Source organism: Lissotriton vulgaris, chromosome 6, assembly GCF_964263255.1.
Source record: "Lissotriton vulgaris chromosome 6, aLisVul1.2, whole genome shotgun sequence".
Lineage (NCBI taxonomy): Eukaryota > Metazoa > Chordata > Amphibia > Caudata > Salamandridae > Lissotriton > Lissotriton vulgaris.
The window spans coordinates 151,309,173-151,326,717 of record NC_141694.1 but is presented as its reverse complement, the minus strand read 5'-3'; the positions used below and the strand labels follow the sequence as shown (position 1 = coordinate 151,326,717).

General features: G+C 44.4%; 1 protein-coding gene across 1 annotated transcript in view; it reads right to left on the bottom strand.

The window, feature by feature from the left end:
- Nucleotides 1–17,545, bottom strand: part of FDFT1 (farnesyl-diphosphate farnesyltransferase 1) — a 204,768-nt gene that overhangs the window by 158,671 nt on the left and 28,552 nt on the right. Inside the window, exon 2 of the mRNA XM_086926190.1 lies at nt 10,757–10,854. Within this exon, the coding sequence (XP_086782316.1) occupies nt 10,757–10,854 (98 nt within the window). The remainder of the gene's footprint in view (nt 1–10,756; nt 10,855–17,545) is intronic.

Below are 17,545 nucleotides of genomic sequence, written 5' to 3'. Positions count from 1 at the left end.
CCTGCGAAGGATCTTGATGCGTTTTTTTTTGTCTGCGAGATTTCGGGGGGATAAGGAGTAGAGTGTTTGTACTTCTTAGGGTTCTTGATTGACCAGCCTTCTGGAGTTTAGCAGCCAGGTATGTGGGTTTCCCTGTGTGCAACACTCTGTGCGTGAGGCAAGCAGTTCTGAAGTTGGCACGCAATTCAACAGGGAGCCATTTAAGCTCTCTGAGTGCAGGCGAGATGTGATCATATTTCTTTAATACAGTGACAGATCTGGCTGCAGAGTTCAGAGTTGATCCGAGTGGAGCAAGATGGGATTTTGCTGCTCCTGTGAGGGTTGCAATCCCGTAGTACCAGGGATTGTGTAGCTTGTTTGAGGTCACCCGGAGGGATGAAGGGTTTTATTTTGTTTAGTTTACGGTTGAGGAAGGCGCTCCTTGCGGTCTTTTTGATGTGTTTGTTCATGTCTAGTTTGGGGTCCAGATTGATTCCCAACGATTTTGCAGAATCAGCTAGGGTGAGGTGTAGTTGAGAGCCTCAATAGCTTTTATCCATTCTGAGATTTGGGGATTCTCCTCTTTGTTGGAGATAAGGTGGATTTCTGTCTTGTCCTGGTTTAGCACGTGCTGGGCCTCTGCGCCTATGTGAGTGTGTCGTAGGCTCTGGGAGTGGGGTATCTGCAAGTCGTAGCAGCCGCAGGTAACGGGGACAGCTCAAGATGGAGGAGTTTTCCAGATAAAGTTGGGTATCGTCTGCATAGAGGTGAAAGGGAATGTTGTTTTTTTTTGTATGGAGAGAAGGGGCTCCATATAGATATTGAAAAGTTGTGTGGAGAGTACTGATCCTTGGTGGACACCCCTACATACGGGTAGTGGGTCAGACAAGATGTTCTTGACTTTTATACTTTGGGTGTGGTTCTGTAGGAAGGAGGTGAACCACTGTAGAACCACCTCCTCTGCTCTCGCCCTTTCTTGAAGTGCTTTGATGAGTAGTTTGTGGTCAGCTGTGCCGAAGGCTGCCGATAGATCCATGAGTAGGAGTAGGCAGCATTGGCCTTTATCCAGAGATTTGTGCATATCGTCTATTACATTTAGGATCGCTGACTCTGTACTGTAACATTTTCTGAACCCCGATTGAGGAGGATCAAGAAGGTTGGTGCTGTCTAGGTCTTGAGTGAGTTGGAGGAGAACACATCTTTCGAGAATTTTCTCTAGGAGAGGGAGGTTAGAGACTGGGCTGAAGTTGTTCAGATAGTTTGTGTCAGAGCCAGGTGTTTTTAGTAGAGTAGTGACTTGGTCGATTTTGAGACAGTCGGGCATGACTCCAGTACTCAAGGAGCTGTTTATAATCTTAGTCCAGTGCGGGGCTAGGCATAGTTTGAGCTCTTTAGCCAATTGGTCAGGTAAGGGATCCATGACGTGTGCTGAGAGTTTGGTGCTGGAGATCATTTTGATGACCTCTGCTGCGGAGATGGGGTTGAAGGATTTCCAGAGGTTAGGCGGATGCTTGGGTGTGATATCTTCTAACTCGGTGGGTGATCTAATGTTATGGGGACTGCTTTGACTTCAGAGAAAAGTTCTATCTTGAAGATTGTGTCATTGAAGAAATTGGCAGAGTTGTCACACTGGTCTTTGGCGGCCATAACTTGTGTCATAGGGGGTTTGGGGGTTTGTTGCCTGATGTGGCTGAATAGTTCCTTAGGTCTGTTCTTTGCTTTGTCAAGGGCGTTGCAAAAGGACATTGAGTTTAGATTGTAGGATTGTGGATGGGTTGTTTTGCCACAGTCTCTGCCGCTCTTAGTTCTCTTCTTTCTGAGTTTAAGTCTGTATTGAACCATGATCTTCAAGGAACGTTCCTGGCTCTTTTCATGGGGGCTATTTAGTCCATGATGGAGGTCATAGTGTTGTTGTACTGAGAAGTGAGCTCTGTTACTGAGTGTTCACCCGTGTGGATGGGGAGGAGGGAGCCTACCCTCTCCTCCAGGTCTGCAAGTGGAATTTGACTTAGAATTTGACTTAGATTTCCCACCCAGCGGGTCCCGAGTGCAGGGTTGGGCTTGAATCCTTTGGTTTAGGTGGAACAGGATGATATGGTGACCCGACCAGTCCACAGGCAAAGTGTGGTCGATGGAGACTGTATCTGCAAGAGCGATAATGGCGTTGAGGATAGAGCCTTTGATGTGGGTTTTCTCTATGCAGTGTTGGGTGAGATTAAGGTTGTTTAGGAGATCATTTAGGGTTTTGATTAGAGTGATGTTCTCATCTTTCCAGTTTAAGTTGAGGTCGCCTAGATTTTACGGAGGTCTTCAAACTTTTGCCGGCTGAGCCCCCCATCTAAAACTTTTTACATGCCGAGCCCCCCACCATCACCACCACCTGACAAAAAAGTTCTGGAAGCTGGTACTCTGCATCATTGATGGCCCTTCCCTCCTGCAGAGCCCAGGTCGCATAGGGCAAATAATATTAAATAAATTAAGAGTGCTTAGTAAACTGAAGTCTGCTTTCTGGTAGATGTCTGGAGGACCCATAGGACATCTTGAGTTCCCTACAGAGGGCTGCCTTTAGGGGGTGCACGGACAGTGCTGCGCCACCTTTTGTAGCCTCCTGATGGCTTCTTTGCAGAGTCCATTTTATGGCACAGGTGGAGAGGCAAAGAGATTCACCCCCCTGCAAATGAGAAACTGTGGACTTGAGATAGCGCTGGTGTTACATGTTCACCAGTATTACAGGAGGGGCTGTACAAGTGTCTTCTGTAAAATAGGAGTATTCTTATTGCAGAGATTCCACCCAAATGAGGAGACTGCCCCACGACTGCAGGGCCTCTGCCACGAGGGTGGAGGCCCTTTGTGAATCGTCCCATTGTGTATATGTGGTAGGTAGCAATCTCCAAGCTGCATCATTATTTGAAGTCAGACTTCGTTGAGACATGTATGACTTGATCCATTCTCCTGCAAGAAATGCTACATTATGGGGAAATGGTGAAGATCTGCACATTTGAGGTAAAACAAAATTCATTAATTTTTACAAGAATACACTTAGATACAAGACGTTTCATACAGTCTCACCCAAGACGCAGAGAATTTGATTCACAGATAAATTAATTGTAGACACAGAATCGACCCTACGTGTATTCAGACCTCATAACGATGCCAAATAAATGGCGGACAGGACCTTGACGTCAGCATGGGCAACATTTCACGTTTTACTTTGTAACATGCTAAAATATCCTTAAATATACATTACACAACTTTCTTAAACTCTATTACAATCAACATTCAGAAGAAAGTTAAACCTCAGGCAGTCAGGCATTCAATTACAAGACTGGTCTCCGCTGAAGCTTGAATGAACCCCATTTCTTATTGGCTGTAGTTTGTTTCCTTTCAAAGCTATTGCTGACGCAATCATCTAAGTGCTTCTTTAGATCCTCTCTCTCTCAAGTAAAATCCATTGGGCTCTAGCTTTCACTGTAGCCCATTTAGAGTTGAAATAAATTGGTCTTTGCTAGTGTCTAATCCAAAACATATGTGGCCACACAGTGTTAAGATAATTTGCACTGAGAAATGTATTCTTCTAATTTTCTCATATAGGGTTAAATAATTGCTCAAAAAGTTTAAGACGGGACTCTAAACCATGCTGTAATCTTGAATTGAGCACTAGCACAAGTGAAGGATTGAAAATCTTCACTAACCACTAGGAAACTATTACTGGATTTGCTAATCAAATTACAACAGCCAGCTAAGATAACCTGACCGCACCCCACCTCTTACTTTTAATTCCTCCATCACACGGCTAAGCTTTCAAACCCACGAGGCAATAAGACATAGCTCTGGGCATTCTCATAAATTACACAAACCAACTGCTTGAAACGTAGGCTCACAGCACCAACAACACTTTCCCAACCAAGCACACCCCCATAGAGTGCAACCCCTCTGGTAAAGCGCTACGGCACTCCAGAGTGGGGCAGATAGCGCTAATAAATGCATTATCATACATAATATAAAGGGCATTTGCATGCACAATCTGTGAGATTAGTCTTTTGTCTTGAAAGAAAATTCAACGGGTTGTTTAACTTTTCTTGGAACTAAAATACCGTAGGAGTAGCAGTAACAGATGTTCATTCTGGGTGTTATGGACTTTAAACAAAAAGGCCAGTATAGGATATTTGAAATATTAGGGAGCTCAACTATAAACCTCCTCTAGGCCACTGTATTGGTCTTTTAAAGCCATTTGTGTTCATTTAGGAGGATTCCTTAAGAGAACAATAACACTACTAGACTCTTTTTGAGCTTCTTTCTCTCCTTTCTGCATTTTCTTCTTCTGGGTCCAAGTCTTATGACGAAAAAAAAAACCCCGCCCCACCTTACCCACCTTTAAATAAATGAGTAGAACCCAAGACATTTATTAAACTACATTTACCATTCATTCGCTCTCACAGGTACATTATTCCACATCATGGGGGAGGGGCGGGCGGTAGCCCACACCCAGGGGTTACACAAAACAGCAGCATGACGCCTTTCTGTTACTATGCGTACAGCCATAGACTGTAGGTCACTGGAGAGGTCGCTTCCAATGGATAACAGGAGGAGCACTTTTGGTGTTCCTGAACCTGACAGTCTGCCTCTGCGCAGGGGCTGCTATCAGGAGTCTGCTTCAAAGATCATCAGGCGACCTCTACTACAGATAAGACACTGCAGAACTGCACCTCTGTAAGTCAGAGCACTAGGCCCTTCTCTTTGCAGCTCATAAATACAGTCCTATGAGATGGGAAAGGGCGCGCAGCATAAAGCACACTCGGCACCCTGACTTTTGCTTGTGCACTGTTTTGGTTATAAAATGGGTCAGACCGCTGGCACGGTACCCCACGCAGCTGCCACTGCAGCATCACCCATATCCCATCTCATTATTGAAATTTGTAGACATCAGCTCGCTTTTCCGAATTCCCGGGCACCTTTTTTGTGTGGGTCTTACTCTTTAACGATTTGATTTAAGGCCCGCATGAGGATGTCATAGCTTACCATAACTTTTCCCCCCAAATTGTTTTTGGGTGACTAACACAGATGCAGTGCATTTCATAGAAATGTAGCAATCTAAAACTCCCCAGCAGCCTCCATATTAACATAAAAATAAACTACTTAAAAATGCAGAAACAGTTATTGCATGCATGGGATGGTCTTATTGTAAAGTATTTTTAAAACTGGACCACAGTAATAGAAGGACATGTGAGCTTGTGGCGTATTTTGATGGAATTACAGTGGTATATCAGAGTTTGCAGTCGACATCACTGGGAGCTGCCATTAAATAAAAACATATCCCCCCCTTTATAATCTCTGTGCGTGAGGTCACCGCTCCTTCGTGCTACAGAAGTGTTTTGCATTTTAGGAAAGTTCTTATCTCATTGATACGTCCACCAGGACGTGGGAGTGTGTAGGGGCAGTGTGTGAGTGTGCAGGGTACGAAAACTCAAACTAAGTCCACCGCACACACACACACACACACACACACACCACCAGCCATCAGTGCACGCTTTCACCGGGCACAAACACACACCCTCTCACCACCACACTCTACCCACCACACACACACACACACACACCACCAGCCATCAGTACACGCTTTCACCGGGCACAAACACCATCAGCTGTCAGTGCACGATTTTACAAAACACACACACACACACACCACCAGCCATCAGTGCACACTTTCAGCAAGCACACACACAACACCAGCCGTCAGTGCATGCTTTCACCAGGCACACACACCAACAGCCGTCAGTGCACGCTTCCACCAGGTACACACACCACCAGCCGTCAGTGCACACTTCCGTCAGTGCACACTTCCACCAGGCACACACACCACCAGCGCACAATTTCTACAGGCACACACACCACCAGCCATTAGTGCACACATCAATTGTTAACGCGTCCACAATTAACTATTGTAGCAATCGCAGTATGGTGCACTTTACTTTTAAACAACAAAGGTACCAGAGGGTCTCAGGTAAACGTGCCCATAAACACAAGAAAACCAAGCAAGAACTCACCCTTACAACCAGGTTATGTCACAGAGAGCTCTCCGTGGATGAGGAAAAATACCCATCAGTCACCATTCGGATCCGCCCTTCATCATTTGGGATTTTATCCGTACCACCCGTCAGAGAATACTGATACTCTCCTAGGAGGTCAACCCGGTGGTAGGGGGTATCCTCACTAGAGTTGAGAGATGACAGTATGAAAGCTACTACACCACGTGTAAGGTCAGATGGCCTCACCCCACCTGGCAGTGGCTCAGGGGAAAATGAAGCACCGCTCTAACCGTCGGTACTCCTGGCCGGCGTCCTGGCCTCCCCAGATGGCCAGGACGCCGGCCAGGAGTACCGACGGTTAGAGCGGTGCTTCATTTTCCCCTGAGCCACTGCCAGGTGGGGTGAGGCCATCTGACCTTACATGTTAAGTGCCTTGCACAGACAGTAAGGATACCCAGAACATACAGGTGACTGCTTGCACTTGTTTTGTGTTTCTAGGGCGAGACTTTGTTCACGTGGTGTAGTAGCTTTCATATTGTAGATTTTTGGTCCTGAAGAAAGCATTGACAAAACCAGTCCTCCAAATGCTGAAACTAGTCGACCATCTTTTGTCCCGAGGCTGTCCACATAATTAGACAGTCAGCGGGCGCACTGTTTTTAACATTGGTATGGTAAGCACAATTGAAATAAATCCTTGTTTGGTGCTTATTCTTAACCAATTTTAAACCCACTCATTTTGGTTTTTTTTCTTTACACCTTCTATAGCACTGCACACCCCAGTCCCATCTTCTTCTACCACTCACTTACATCAAGTGGTATATCACACTGTCATCTCTCAACTCTAGTGAGGATACCCCCTACCACCGGGTTGACCTCCTAGGAGAGTATCAGTATTCTCTGACGGGTGGTACGGATAAAATCCCAAATGATGAAGGGCGGATCCGAATGGTGACTGATGGGTATTTTTCCTCATCCACGGAGAGCTCTCTGGGACATAACCTGGTTGTAAGGGTGAGTTCTTGCTTGGTTTTCTTGTGTTTATGGGCACGTTTACCTGAGACCCTCTGGTACCTTTGTTGTTTATTGGTTTTCTTGGGGATAGTACCCAGAGCCTGGTCTTTAAATTTTCCCCTAGGTCCCCCTCCACCGTCCACCGTCTTGTGTTTGCACTTTACTTTTAAACATATTCATCTAAAGCTCAGCATGCCACCATTGCTACAATTCCAATCCAACCCATATAATTCCACTACACACCACATGCATACACTCCATAACACAAGGCAAAAAGACATTGCCATTTACAATGCCATTAGCTCTAACTCAAATAAATCCAAGACTTTATGCATTTCCAATGCTTCTTTTTTTAACTATTGCCTGTGTCTTGCATGAAAGCGGGCATGCCCTTTCTTTTTCCCTCAGCTTCCACTTAGTTGGCTATATGGTAGGCGCACCCGCACTGAGACGCCGCTGTTCTTACTTGCGCTCTACGTTGACTTACTCCGTTCACTCCACAGTCCTTATGCTTATTTTACAAGGTGTGAGGCTCCATCAAATAGCAGGACCATATGTTTTTTGTGAGACTTGCAGTTTATGTGCATCTTCTTTATACAGCAGTGGAAGGCTCGAGTCGGGGTACCACGCGGGTGGACGGCGTCCCCCCACTTATTTTACCGTAGGACGCCGCCCCCCCTGCCAAACAGGTGGACTTCACTCTTTGGCCTCTCTGGGACGAGGAGCTCGGCACCTTTCGTGACGTCACTTCCGGTGACAACGTCCCTCCACTTGTTTTTTCAGGACTTGTGCCCTGGAGCAGTGTCTGTCCGCAAGGGGGTTGTAGCCCGGATTTCTGTTCGGTACTGGCAGTTTTGTTGCAGCCCTCTCACCCTCATGGTCTCTCGTACATAACCTCCTCTGCATGTGATGGCCCTGTACTCAATGACAACCATGTATCTCCCTCCCCGGCCACCATGTTGCGTAGAGTTTATAAACTGAGCCGGTGCCCACAGCCTAATCAGCGGCTGAGACTCCGGTATCTTTCGTTTGCACAAGGAGTTCTTCTTTAAACACGATATTTTAAGTGAATGGTCTGCAATAGAATTTTTACGTGAACGAACTTTCAAGCATTTCGCGTAACAATCGAAATGCAGGGAATTGTGTGGGATTTCGCTAGCATACGTGAAATTCTCCTGTGCCTAATTAAGCCCCCGCCATCTTAATGGCATAGCTCATATTTACTTGCCAGTAATAAACAATATAGTGGTAGTAGTAGGCAAATGGTGGACCCCTCAGGCATACATGCGATAGGAAACTCCTCTTTTAGTAACGTTGGTGCAATTATAAATATCTATTCTGTGCTATACTATTGTATAAAAACAGAAAAAGTTTTCTGATATGCCTTTGTAGCTTTAATGAATATACAAAATAAGGTTTACAAAACTGTCTCACGTTGTGAGGAAAAACACCATTCGGTAATTGTTTTTGAGCATGCTTTCGCGCATGCGTACATGGTACTGTTAGCAGGCGCGAGCCTGTGTTCCGCTTAGAACGCCTGCGGAGGAGGGCGAACCATTGGTGTTAGTGTGTGGACTTGGGAGACTTCACCTCCTGCATTGCTCCATTTCAGTGGATTTTGAAAATAGATCTAATTTAACACACCTTTGAGTAACCTGTGATATTTTATGGGCAGGATGAATTGAAGATGATTTTGTGACTTTGCGTTGGTATCATTTGCACTTTATATCTGCAATACCCCAGCTGTCACAGTTTTTTTTTTTAATAGTCTGTTTTATAAAAAATATTATTAATCAACTTTCATTGCGTCCGGTTTAAACAAGCATTAAAAATCCAATAGCTCCTTTCATTAAGTTAAGGCCATTTGCTTTGCTATACAATACCATTAACAAAGCAAATAGCTTTAACTTAATCAAAGGCGAGACCTATTGCATTTTCAATGCTAGTTCTGGTTGGAGTCAAGAAAGAGGAGTTGCCACAGGAAGCACACAACCTCGGGGATAGCAGAGGATACTGATTGGTGGACTGTGTAAAGTGTAGGAGTGCTAGTTTTTTGTTAAAAAAGTTAAAGTTGAACACTGCTGGCTGTAAGGGATAAAGAAAGTTACAGCATAATCCTCACCTCTGCATCTTTAATAGAATTGAAACTTTCCATCATGCTTACTAGGAAATGTTTAATTCGATAGGGTTAAAGAACACACGTCCGCATGGAAAGGATCCTACACAAAGGACTGAACTAACTCGGGTCTGTCCTTTAGTCACAGGCTGGCGAGACGGTACATTAGCACTACATGGCTCACCCCGTCTAATGACGTCAGCAAGCTCGTCTTCAAGAGTAGAAATCAATAACTCAGTCAGTGATGGCACGCCTCTGGTGCCCCATCTACATTTACAATCCTCCTATTACCGTCATTAACCTCCATCTGATCAACGCTGTGCTCTGATCATTTGAGTTACTTGATCTGATGTCCTGGAACACGCCCAACAACCAGCTCCCCTTATCTTAAGGATTTTAAAAGTTTCACTACCTGACCACCCTCCCTCGAAACTTTGTCCGCTTCATACAGTAGCTTAACTCACTCTCTTATTCCCTGGTAGCATTTGTTTAGGGTACCTGAGCTCTATTTAATGAGATATGTACTCCTTTGCAACCATTATTTCACCCCATGTTTACATCTATTATTTCACGTTTAACCTGTATTCTAAACGTACATACATACACACTTGTCGTGTACAACCGAAGAGCTTATACATTTCAATAATTTACTAACAGAAATATTGTTCTCATACCAGTTCAGTGATGACATGCATTATGTTTATTCCTTTTCAGATAAAGCTGCGTCGCAGATCCACAGATTACTTGTGCAAAAGCTAAGGGTATCACTATCGGAACTCTGGGCCAAATGGGAGGGAGATCTGGGCAGAATATTGGAGATCACAGGGGAAAGAATCCTTACAAGAGCTTCCTAAATATCTAGAAATGCTAGGGTCCAATTAATTCACTTCACTCCTGAACGGATCAATAATTATTTTCCAAATGCTAGGTATGAATGTCCCGGATGTGGATTGGCGAACTCAAATCGCTAACAAATACCTTAGGACTGCAATAAATAAATGCAGATTAGATACAAATTACCCTGCTGGTTAAAACATAGATTGCACAATGTAGTTGCTTGCCCACGCCACCATCCTCCCCAAAGGAAACTATGCTTACTCAACATTCGTGCATCTGTTATCTATCTACATCTCGCATATGGGATCACGGGGGTTGAAAATCTTCTCCCAGATGCGGATTTCTTACGTAGATAATTTTGGAACGCATTCACTTGCAAAACCCGATATTTAATGTCTGTACATGTTTATTTATGTACAGCGTTCTGAAACCCATGGGTCATGTTTACGGTTTATAACATTTTAAAATAAGAATATTGAAATAAGTTGCGTTTAAAGTCCTAAACAGTGACATAAATATCTATGTAGATATAAAAAAATATATATATTGCAACAAAATAAATGTACTTTTCAAAACCAACATATACTTTTGTTTCTAGTCATGCCTGGATATGAGTAACTTGCTACTTAGTGTGATTCAATGTTCCACAACAATACCACAAAGTACTGCAGCAACGGTTAAACAAGAGCTGCACCTCACAAACCCAAACAAGTACGTATAACTCGCACAGACACCCGCATTTTAAATGAAAGCTCTTGGACAGAGTAGGCAGCAGTACAGTACTCACCGCAGCTCGCCGTCAAGCGCCTGGATCACCGCTGCAAAGCTCCTGCTCGTCTCGTTCAGGTACTTGTAACAAACTTTCAGGCTGTCGCTCATGGAGTCCTGGGAGAGGAAAGTCACAGGGTGAATGCGGGAGGCTGCGGCTGCCTGCATAGACACGCACTTCTGCACGACCCTGCTCTCCCTCAGGCCCCGCTCCTGCAGCCGGGGCAGGCCCAGCAGGGGCCGCTGGCTGCTGGCCTTCTGGGCCGGGGACAGGGCGAGGGAGCGCTTGAAGAGCGACGCTGCCACTTTACAGTTGGCGCTGGCCATGAGCCCAACAATGGCAGCCTTCTTCAGGCCTCAAGCACACAGATTGAAGGGACACTGGCTCTCGGGCTGGGGGCTCTCCATGGCCCCCGAGGCGTGGGGGTCGCGCAAACAGCCGGGACCCCCTCTGCACAGGCGGGAGTGATCGACAGGCAATACACATGCAAACACACTATCTCGACGCACGCCCTCTTGCAAACCAACAACAAGCACCTTCTCCGCCCCTAAAGCTGGGAGTAGACAGCGGACTGCCGCCTGGAGGCAGCCGATGGAACTCCTTAACCCCCGGTGTACTGGTGCGCTATCATAACACGCCAAAGGCAGCGGCAACAAAACACTTGACAGCGAGAATCGAATCTGCTGAAACAAGGCAGTGCCGTATTCAGTGCTAAACTACTACAACTCCCAGAACGCCCGAGTTTTGTTTTTTTAAGAAGCCCAAGACTGAAATAAGTGCCTCCAGGTGATGTAGTTACCTGGTAACCTCCCAGCACTATCCGTATCAATTGAAGATAGCTAGTCACAATTCAAGACACCTTTATCCCAGCTTTGCGCAGTGTTGCTCTGGACATGCTCGGCTTCCAAAACCTTCCAATCCTGTCTAGAATATATAACCATAGGACTGGAAACCTCCTTCCTTTACTTACGTGTGAAAGCATTTATAGAGGAATCAAGAACGTTTACAGGTCACCACAGGCTTGTTTAGAGACGTTCATTGGAGAAGCATGGGAGAGGGGGTGACGTTAAGGTCAGAGTTGGACACAAACTGGGGAGCCACATCTCAGTCCCGGCCTCGGCTCAACAGCCTGGCACACCGCTTAATCTCCCCATCCCTAAAAAAAAATGAATGCGACCTAGCGTAATGTAATTAATGCTCCGATACCTTCGGGTCCGATTCGTGCTATATGGAGCTGCAAAAAAAAATAAAAACAGGCCTTTCTCCCACTCGCAACAAACCCCAATACCCCACCCCAACCCCGAAAGCCTATTTAGGTGATAACAAAAGAGCGGGGGTGGGGAAGAGGGCATAGAGGGGAGGGGGGGGGGGGGGTTCACTTAGAATATGACAGACACCTGGCAGGAGGCAAACGGGGTGTTACACCTCCTGTACTTTTATGTAGAGCAGCTTTTGAGAACATAGGAGGCAGGGCACACACCACTCTGTAGAATAGAGACCAATACTACATCTCCTATAGAAAAGACTCGAGTATATTTCAGTATCAGATGTAAACAGCATGTTACAGGGGAACAGTTTCCCAAAAACGAATAATGGTACCCGGTGGGTAGGTGAGACCCTGTTGCATACAACGGTCACCGGTTCCAAGGCATTGGGAATACCAAGTTACCCAACTGCAGCTCAGCTCACCAGCTCAATCAATAATGCTTATAATTATTTATGGGTGTTTTCTACAGCAAACACCGAGTGCCCATTAGTTCGGAGTTCTTTCTGCTAGCACACGCAACACAAAGAGTAAACATTAGGCTGTACATACGGACAGGTTATTGGGTTACTTTTATCTTGGTTAAGTTGGTCTTCCCTTTACACATAAGCCAATCACAATAGCTTTCTCTCAAGGGAGAGCTGGTTTCAACAGAAATGTCTCCATTTGTTGACAGTTGAGACAAAAACCTACACAAAATAATTGAGTCTTGCAACAGATTGGGAAAATCGTGGCGCTCGCGATGAAAATAATCAAAAATGAACTGATTTTCAAGCAGGCAGCCCTCCCTTGAATAACACGCACAAGGCCAGTACTTCTCGAGAGAATTAGGAGTCCCACGTGACAAAAAAGATAAATTATCTCCTTGGAATTGGAATCCGAGGTGATATCAGGAGAGCATGAACCCCCCAGTTTAGCTGCTTGAGTGGATATGTGGTAACCATAAAACCCTTAAAATGTAGTTTGCCACTTCTTTAACTTTGATTAGAGACAATGGTCGCCAAACATAATGCCGGTCCAAAACAAAAGTATGAAAGAGCTGGGGGAAAGAAACAAATGAAAGAAGGGAGCATGAAAGAACAAAGATGGATAGATAATAGGCTGTGAATAAAATGAAAGATGGATAGATGGATCACCACTGAGGTGCAAACATAATCCCGCTGACAACTCTTGCCTAACTGTCTCGCATGCTCGAACCATTTACTGATTTGAGAGTAAAAAGTTGAAAGAAATCTTTCAGAATGCCGGTGCACAATTTAATATCTAGGAGTCCTTTATTTGGCAGTTTTAGACTGAATATTTACAATTTATAGAGGGAACGAGACAGTGCGCGGGATGCTGGATTTACTTTTAATTGTGATTCACAAATCACAAGACAGCAGCATAAACTAATAGCAGATCATAAAGAATACATCATGGAATCACCAAGACTTAGCGGCTAGCTAGAAAGCACACAACCCCAAATGCAGTGAAGACAAGGCGCAGCACTTGAGGTGCCTGTGACAAGAACTGGAAATGGCAGGGACAGAAATTGTTACCATCAGCCATAATGCTAGCAACCCAGTGTATGGTGCCATTGGAATGAGGATGCCCACTTACTGATGTCACATTTAGAAAGGCGGGTACCAAATTATTTACACAGTTTCTGCAGTAAAAAGAAGAAGCAAAAACCTGAAATCAGTTGCCAAGCATACAACAGTGGTTAGCGAAAAGCTGGACAATGAACTTACTCTATTGAAATACAATGGTCTTCAACCATTACTTTCACTTGAATTGAATTAATCAATACATATTCAATATTTCCACTTAGTTAAGGGATATGCCTCACAGATCAACCCTATACATTCAATGTGTTACAACATTTACGAAAAGAAGGACAAAAATGCAACAGCAATAATTACAAATTATGGGGCAATTTTAATTCATTGCATTTATAACTATCTCTATGTAAGAGAGTTTTAGGTTGCCCAAAGAGAGCGTGCATAAGATAAAGAAATGTCAGGTGCTTAGTAGAAAAGGGGAGTAAAGGAAGACATAGAAATATTTACAATTTTATATTCACAATTCACCGGTTAACACAATTCACCGTCTTGTAGTGACCTGGCCTGTGATATAAATTCTATACACAATTTTCATTAAATGGAGACATTGCTTCCAAAATTCTGTTGCACCAGAAAATGTGTTACACAATCCAGGTGATAAAAGAAAGGAGCGTGGACGTTTCGACACGTCTTAGGGCCTAAAGGGAAGTTGGACCGTGGCCATGCGAGTCTTCATCAGGACTAATACATTGGGCAACCAGAGGAGTAGTGTGGGCCCTGAAATTAAGTAAATATTTACGTCTAGCTGTTGCACTAAAATTGCGACCAATTATAGTATCGCAAAAAACTGGGGCAAGGAGAAAATGCTTACCCTATAGTGGTGGCAGACCAAGTGGAAAATCTTCACTCTTTGCCCCAAGATTAATGAATAATCCTAAAAACATAATAGGGTGGTCTTTAGGATAGGGTGGTCTTTAGGATAGGATTATTCATTAATCTTGGGACAAAGAGTGAAGATTTTCCACTTCGTCCGCCACCACTATAGGGTAAGCATTTTCTCCTTGCCCCAGTTTTTTGCGATACTATAATTGGTCGCAATTTTCAATTTCAATAGTGTAAAACACCCAGGTCTTTGACTTTTTTGGGTCAGCCCATTTTGGATAATGGACAATGAACTTAGTCTGAGCTAGATCGAAGGCCCTTTAACTCAAGCCCCATTTGCCAACTTTATAGTCTCACCGCTGGGGCTAGACACTAAGAAAGATAAGTCACAGTCTAGACTAGTCCATCCTCTATCTCATCCCTGAGAGGGATATGTCAACGACTGGATCAACTGGGAAAAGAACTAGGTGGCTTCTGATGAGGTGAATTAACTTGTATGAGCAGCTGTAAAGGGTGCTCTTACAGCTAACATAGGCATCCTTCTGACTGTTCCCTGTTCGCCCAGATAGCCTCCACCTTTTTCATTTTATTTTAAAAAGATTTTATTGAAAGAAAGGCAAACAAAGAAATCGACCAAAAGAAAAGGGAATAGAATACACTGCAGCACAATAACATTATCCTACAAATCAGAACCCCCCCCCCCGATCAGATATGTTACAGGGCCTCAGATGAGCTCCAATGTTCAAAACTTTACATCAAAATCAGTACTTTCTATAGGGTGACAAAGCACCCCTCCCCGTGGTCGTTTCACTAACTGTAATCATTTCTTTGGGCATCCCCTTCCCCTCACAGATTACTCTTTCAGATAACATGCACCAGTCCATGTCCATGTCTTTTTTTTTGATTTCAAAAGGTTTTATTTCGAAGATTTTCAATATAGTACAGTAGTAATGCAAACAAAAGAAGGGGGTGTTTTACAGCAGGTCGTTTTATCGTTACTCTGAACATATACATTGTATGTTGGTTGTGCTGTTGGATCTGTAAGCCCCCCGGTGGCGGTGAAGAAGAAAGAGAAAGGAGGAAAAGAGATTGGGGGGCGGGGGGGGAGGCGGGGGATGGGTTTAATACGCATTACATTATAGTTGCCCGCTACTTCCGTAGTTCGGCTGCCTAGTGGTGGTGTGGTTCACAGGGGTTTGTCTGACCCCAGGTGTGCGTCTAGGGCCGCCCACATCTCATTCTTAGCATTGTGGTTTGCGAGAATTTCCCCGTGATGTTGTCTGCTCCTCTGAGGAAGGGGACCCAGTTTAGCCAGCTTTTGAATGTTGCCTTAGCAGTGTCTTTCCAATTCGTTAATATGGTTTTGACTGCTGCAGTGAGTAGGATGTCCACGAAGTCTCTCTCTTCCTTGCTTCCTAAGTCTGGGGCCATGAATGCTGTGGCTAGACCTATGAAGCCTGGTGGCATGGTTCTTCCTATGACAGTGTTGATGAGGTTGCTTACTTTTGTCCAGAATGTTCTGACCTTGGAGCATTCGAATATCATGTGTTCTAGGTTCCCTGTTTCCTTGTGACAATTCCAGCACATGTCACTGTCTCTTATGCCTGCCTTCCCAAGTTTTGCAGGGGTCCAAAAGGCTCTGTGTAAGAGCCAGTATTTTGTCTGTGCGAGTTGTGGTGTGACTTTCTTTATTGTGGCTGACCTCCATAGTCTGCCCTTTTCTTCCTCACTGAAGTGTCTAGTGTATCGTGTTTCCCAGTAGTTTGTTGTTTTTGCGTTCAGTGTGGATGTTTGGGGGCTCAGGAGTTTGTAGATCTGCACAGTGTGGTGTCCTGTCTTGTTGAGGTTGCTCATGTATTGTATGAGGGTGGGTTTCTCTTTGGATAGATTCGCTTTGGTAATGGCTGTTCTGATTTTGAGGAAAGTGTAGAGCTCTATGTCAGGTAGATTGTGCGCCTGTTTGAGGTTCTGGAACATGAGTGGGGTATAGACATACTTATGTTCCAAGAAACTTGGGCTGCCGATAACCTGTATATTGAAGGCTACCACTGCTTCAGCCTGACATCAGTAAAACCTAGCTTTGGCCGAGCAGTGGGTGGTCTCTTTATGGGGATCAGAATTTTGGCAGGCGGTACAATTAGTGATCTGAAGCTAGATAACCTTGCCAATCCCAATATTCAAATTTTGGTATATAAATTGAAATCAAAGACCACAATTTATTTAATTAATTTTTATAATAATGATTTTTATGGTGTACCGAACAAAAACTTTGTTGCATTATCTAAGGTTTTAAACATGATTGATTGTTCCCTGTCAGTAGACACTAAGACTAGCATTCTGATCGGGGGTGATTTTAATGTGAAACTTATAGAGAATTATGGATCTACTAATTTTGATCACTGTAATGACCGCAGGGGTTTGGAACTGATCAGCATACTTTCTGATTTTAATCTTGTTGATGTAATGAGTGTAGGGTATGATATGAATTTTCCCTACGCCCCCACGTTTAAGGGCAGGGATAACGGTTCAATTATCGATTACATATTTGCATCACCTCTGTTAACGGACTGTTTAATCAAATCTTCTGTGGTGCAAACGTCTTTCAGTGATCACAATCCATTGTTAGCTATTTTTAATTTCGCACCCAGTCCGATTTTTATGAATTTAAATGGGGCAAGGGATATTACACCCTCAATTGACGGCCTTCGCCTTAAATGGAGGGGAATCGACTGTGGGGCCATTATAGACACGATTCAGGAGGCACATCCCGATTTACTGAAATGCCTCTCCTCCCCAAGCACAAACAATGAAAAACTGATTACAGACTTTGAAGCTTTATGCTCAAATATAAAAATTCTCCTGTCAGTTCCACTCCCTATTGAACACAAAGAGCCACGGTGGTTTGATACATCTTGCTCCGTGGCCAATAGAGAGTTAAGAAAGGCCCTCTCTGCTAAACCCAGATGTAAAGATGTAGTTCGAGCTGCCAGGAAAAACTACAAAGACAAAATATCGAAAAGGAAGGCAAATTTGCTCTCCGACCACTGGGATAAGCCGGTCATTAGCGCCAATCTGGGTGGCAGCGCCCCATTTTGGTCGGCTGCCAGGAGAACGAGGGAA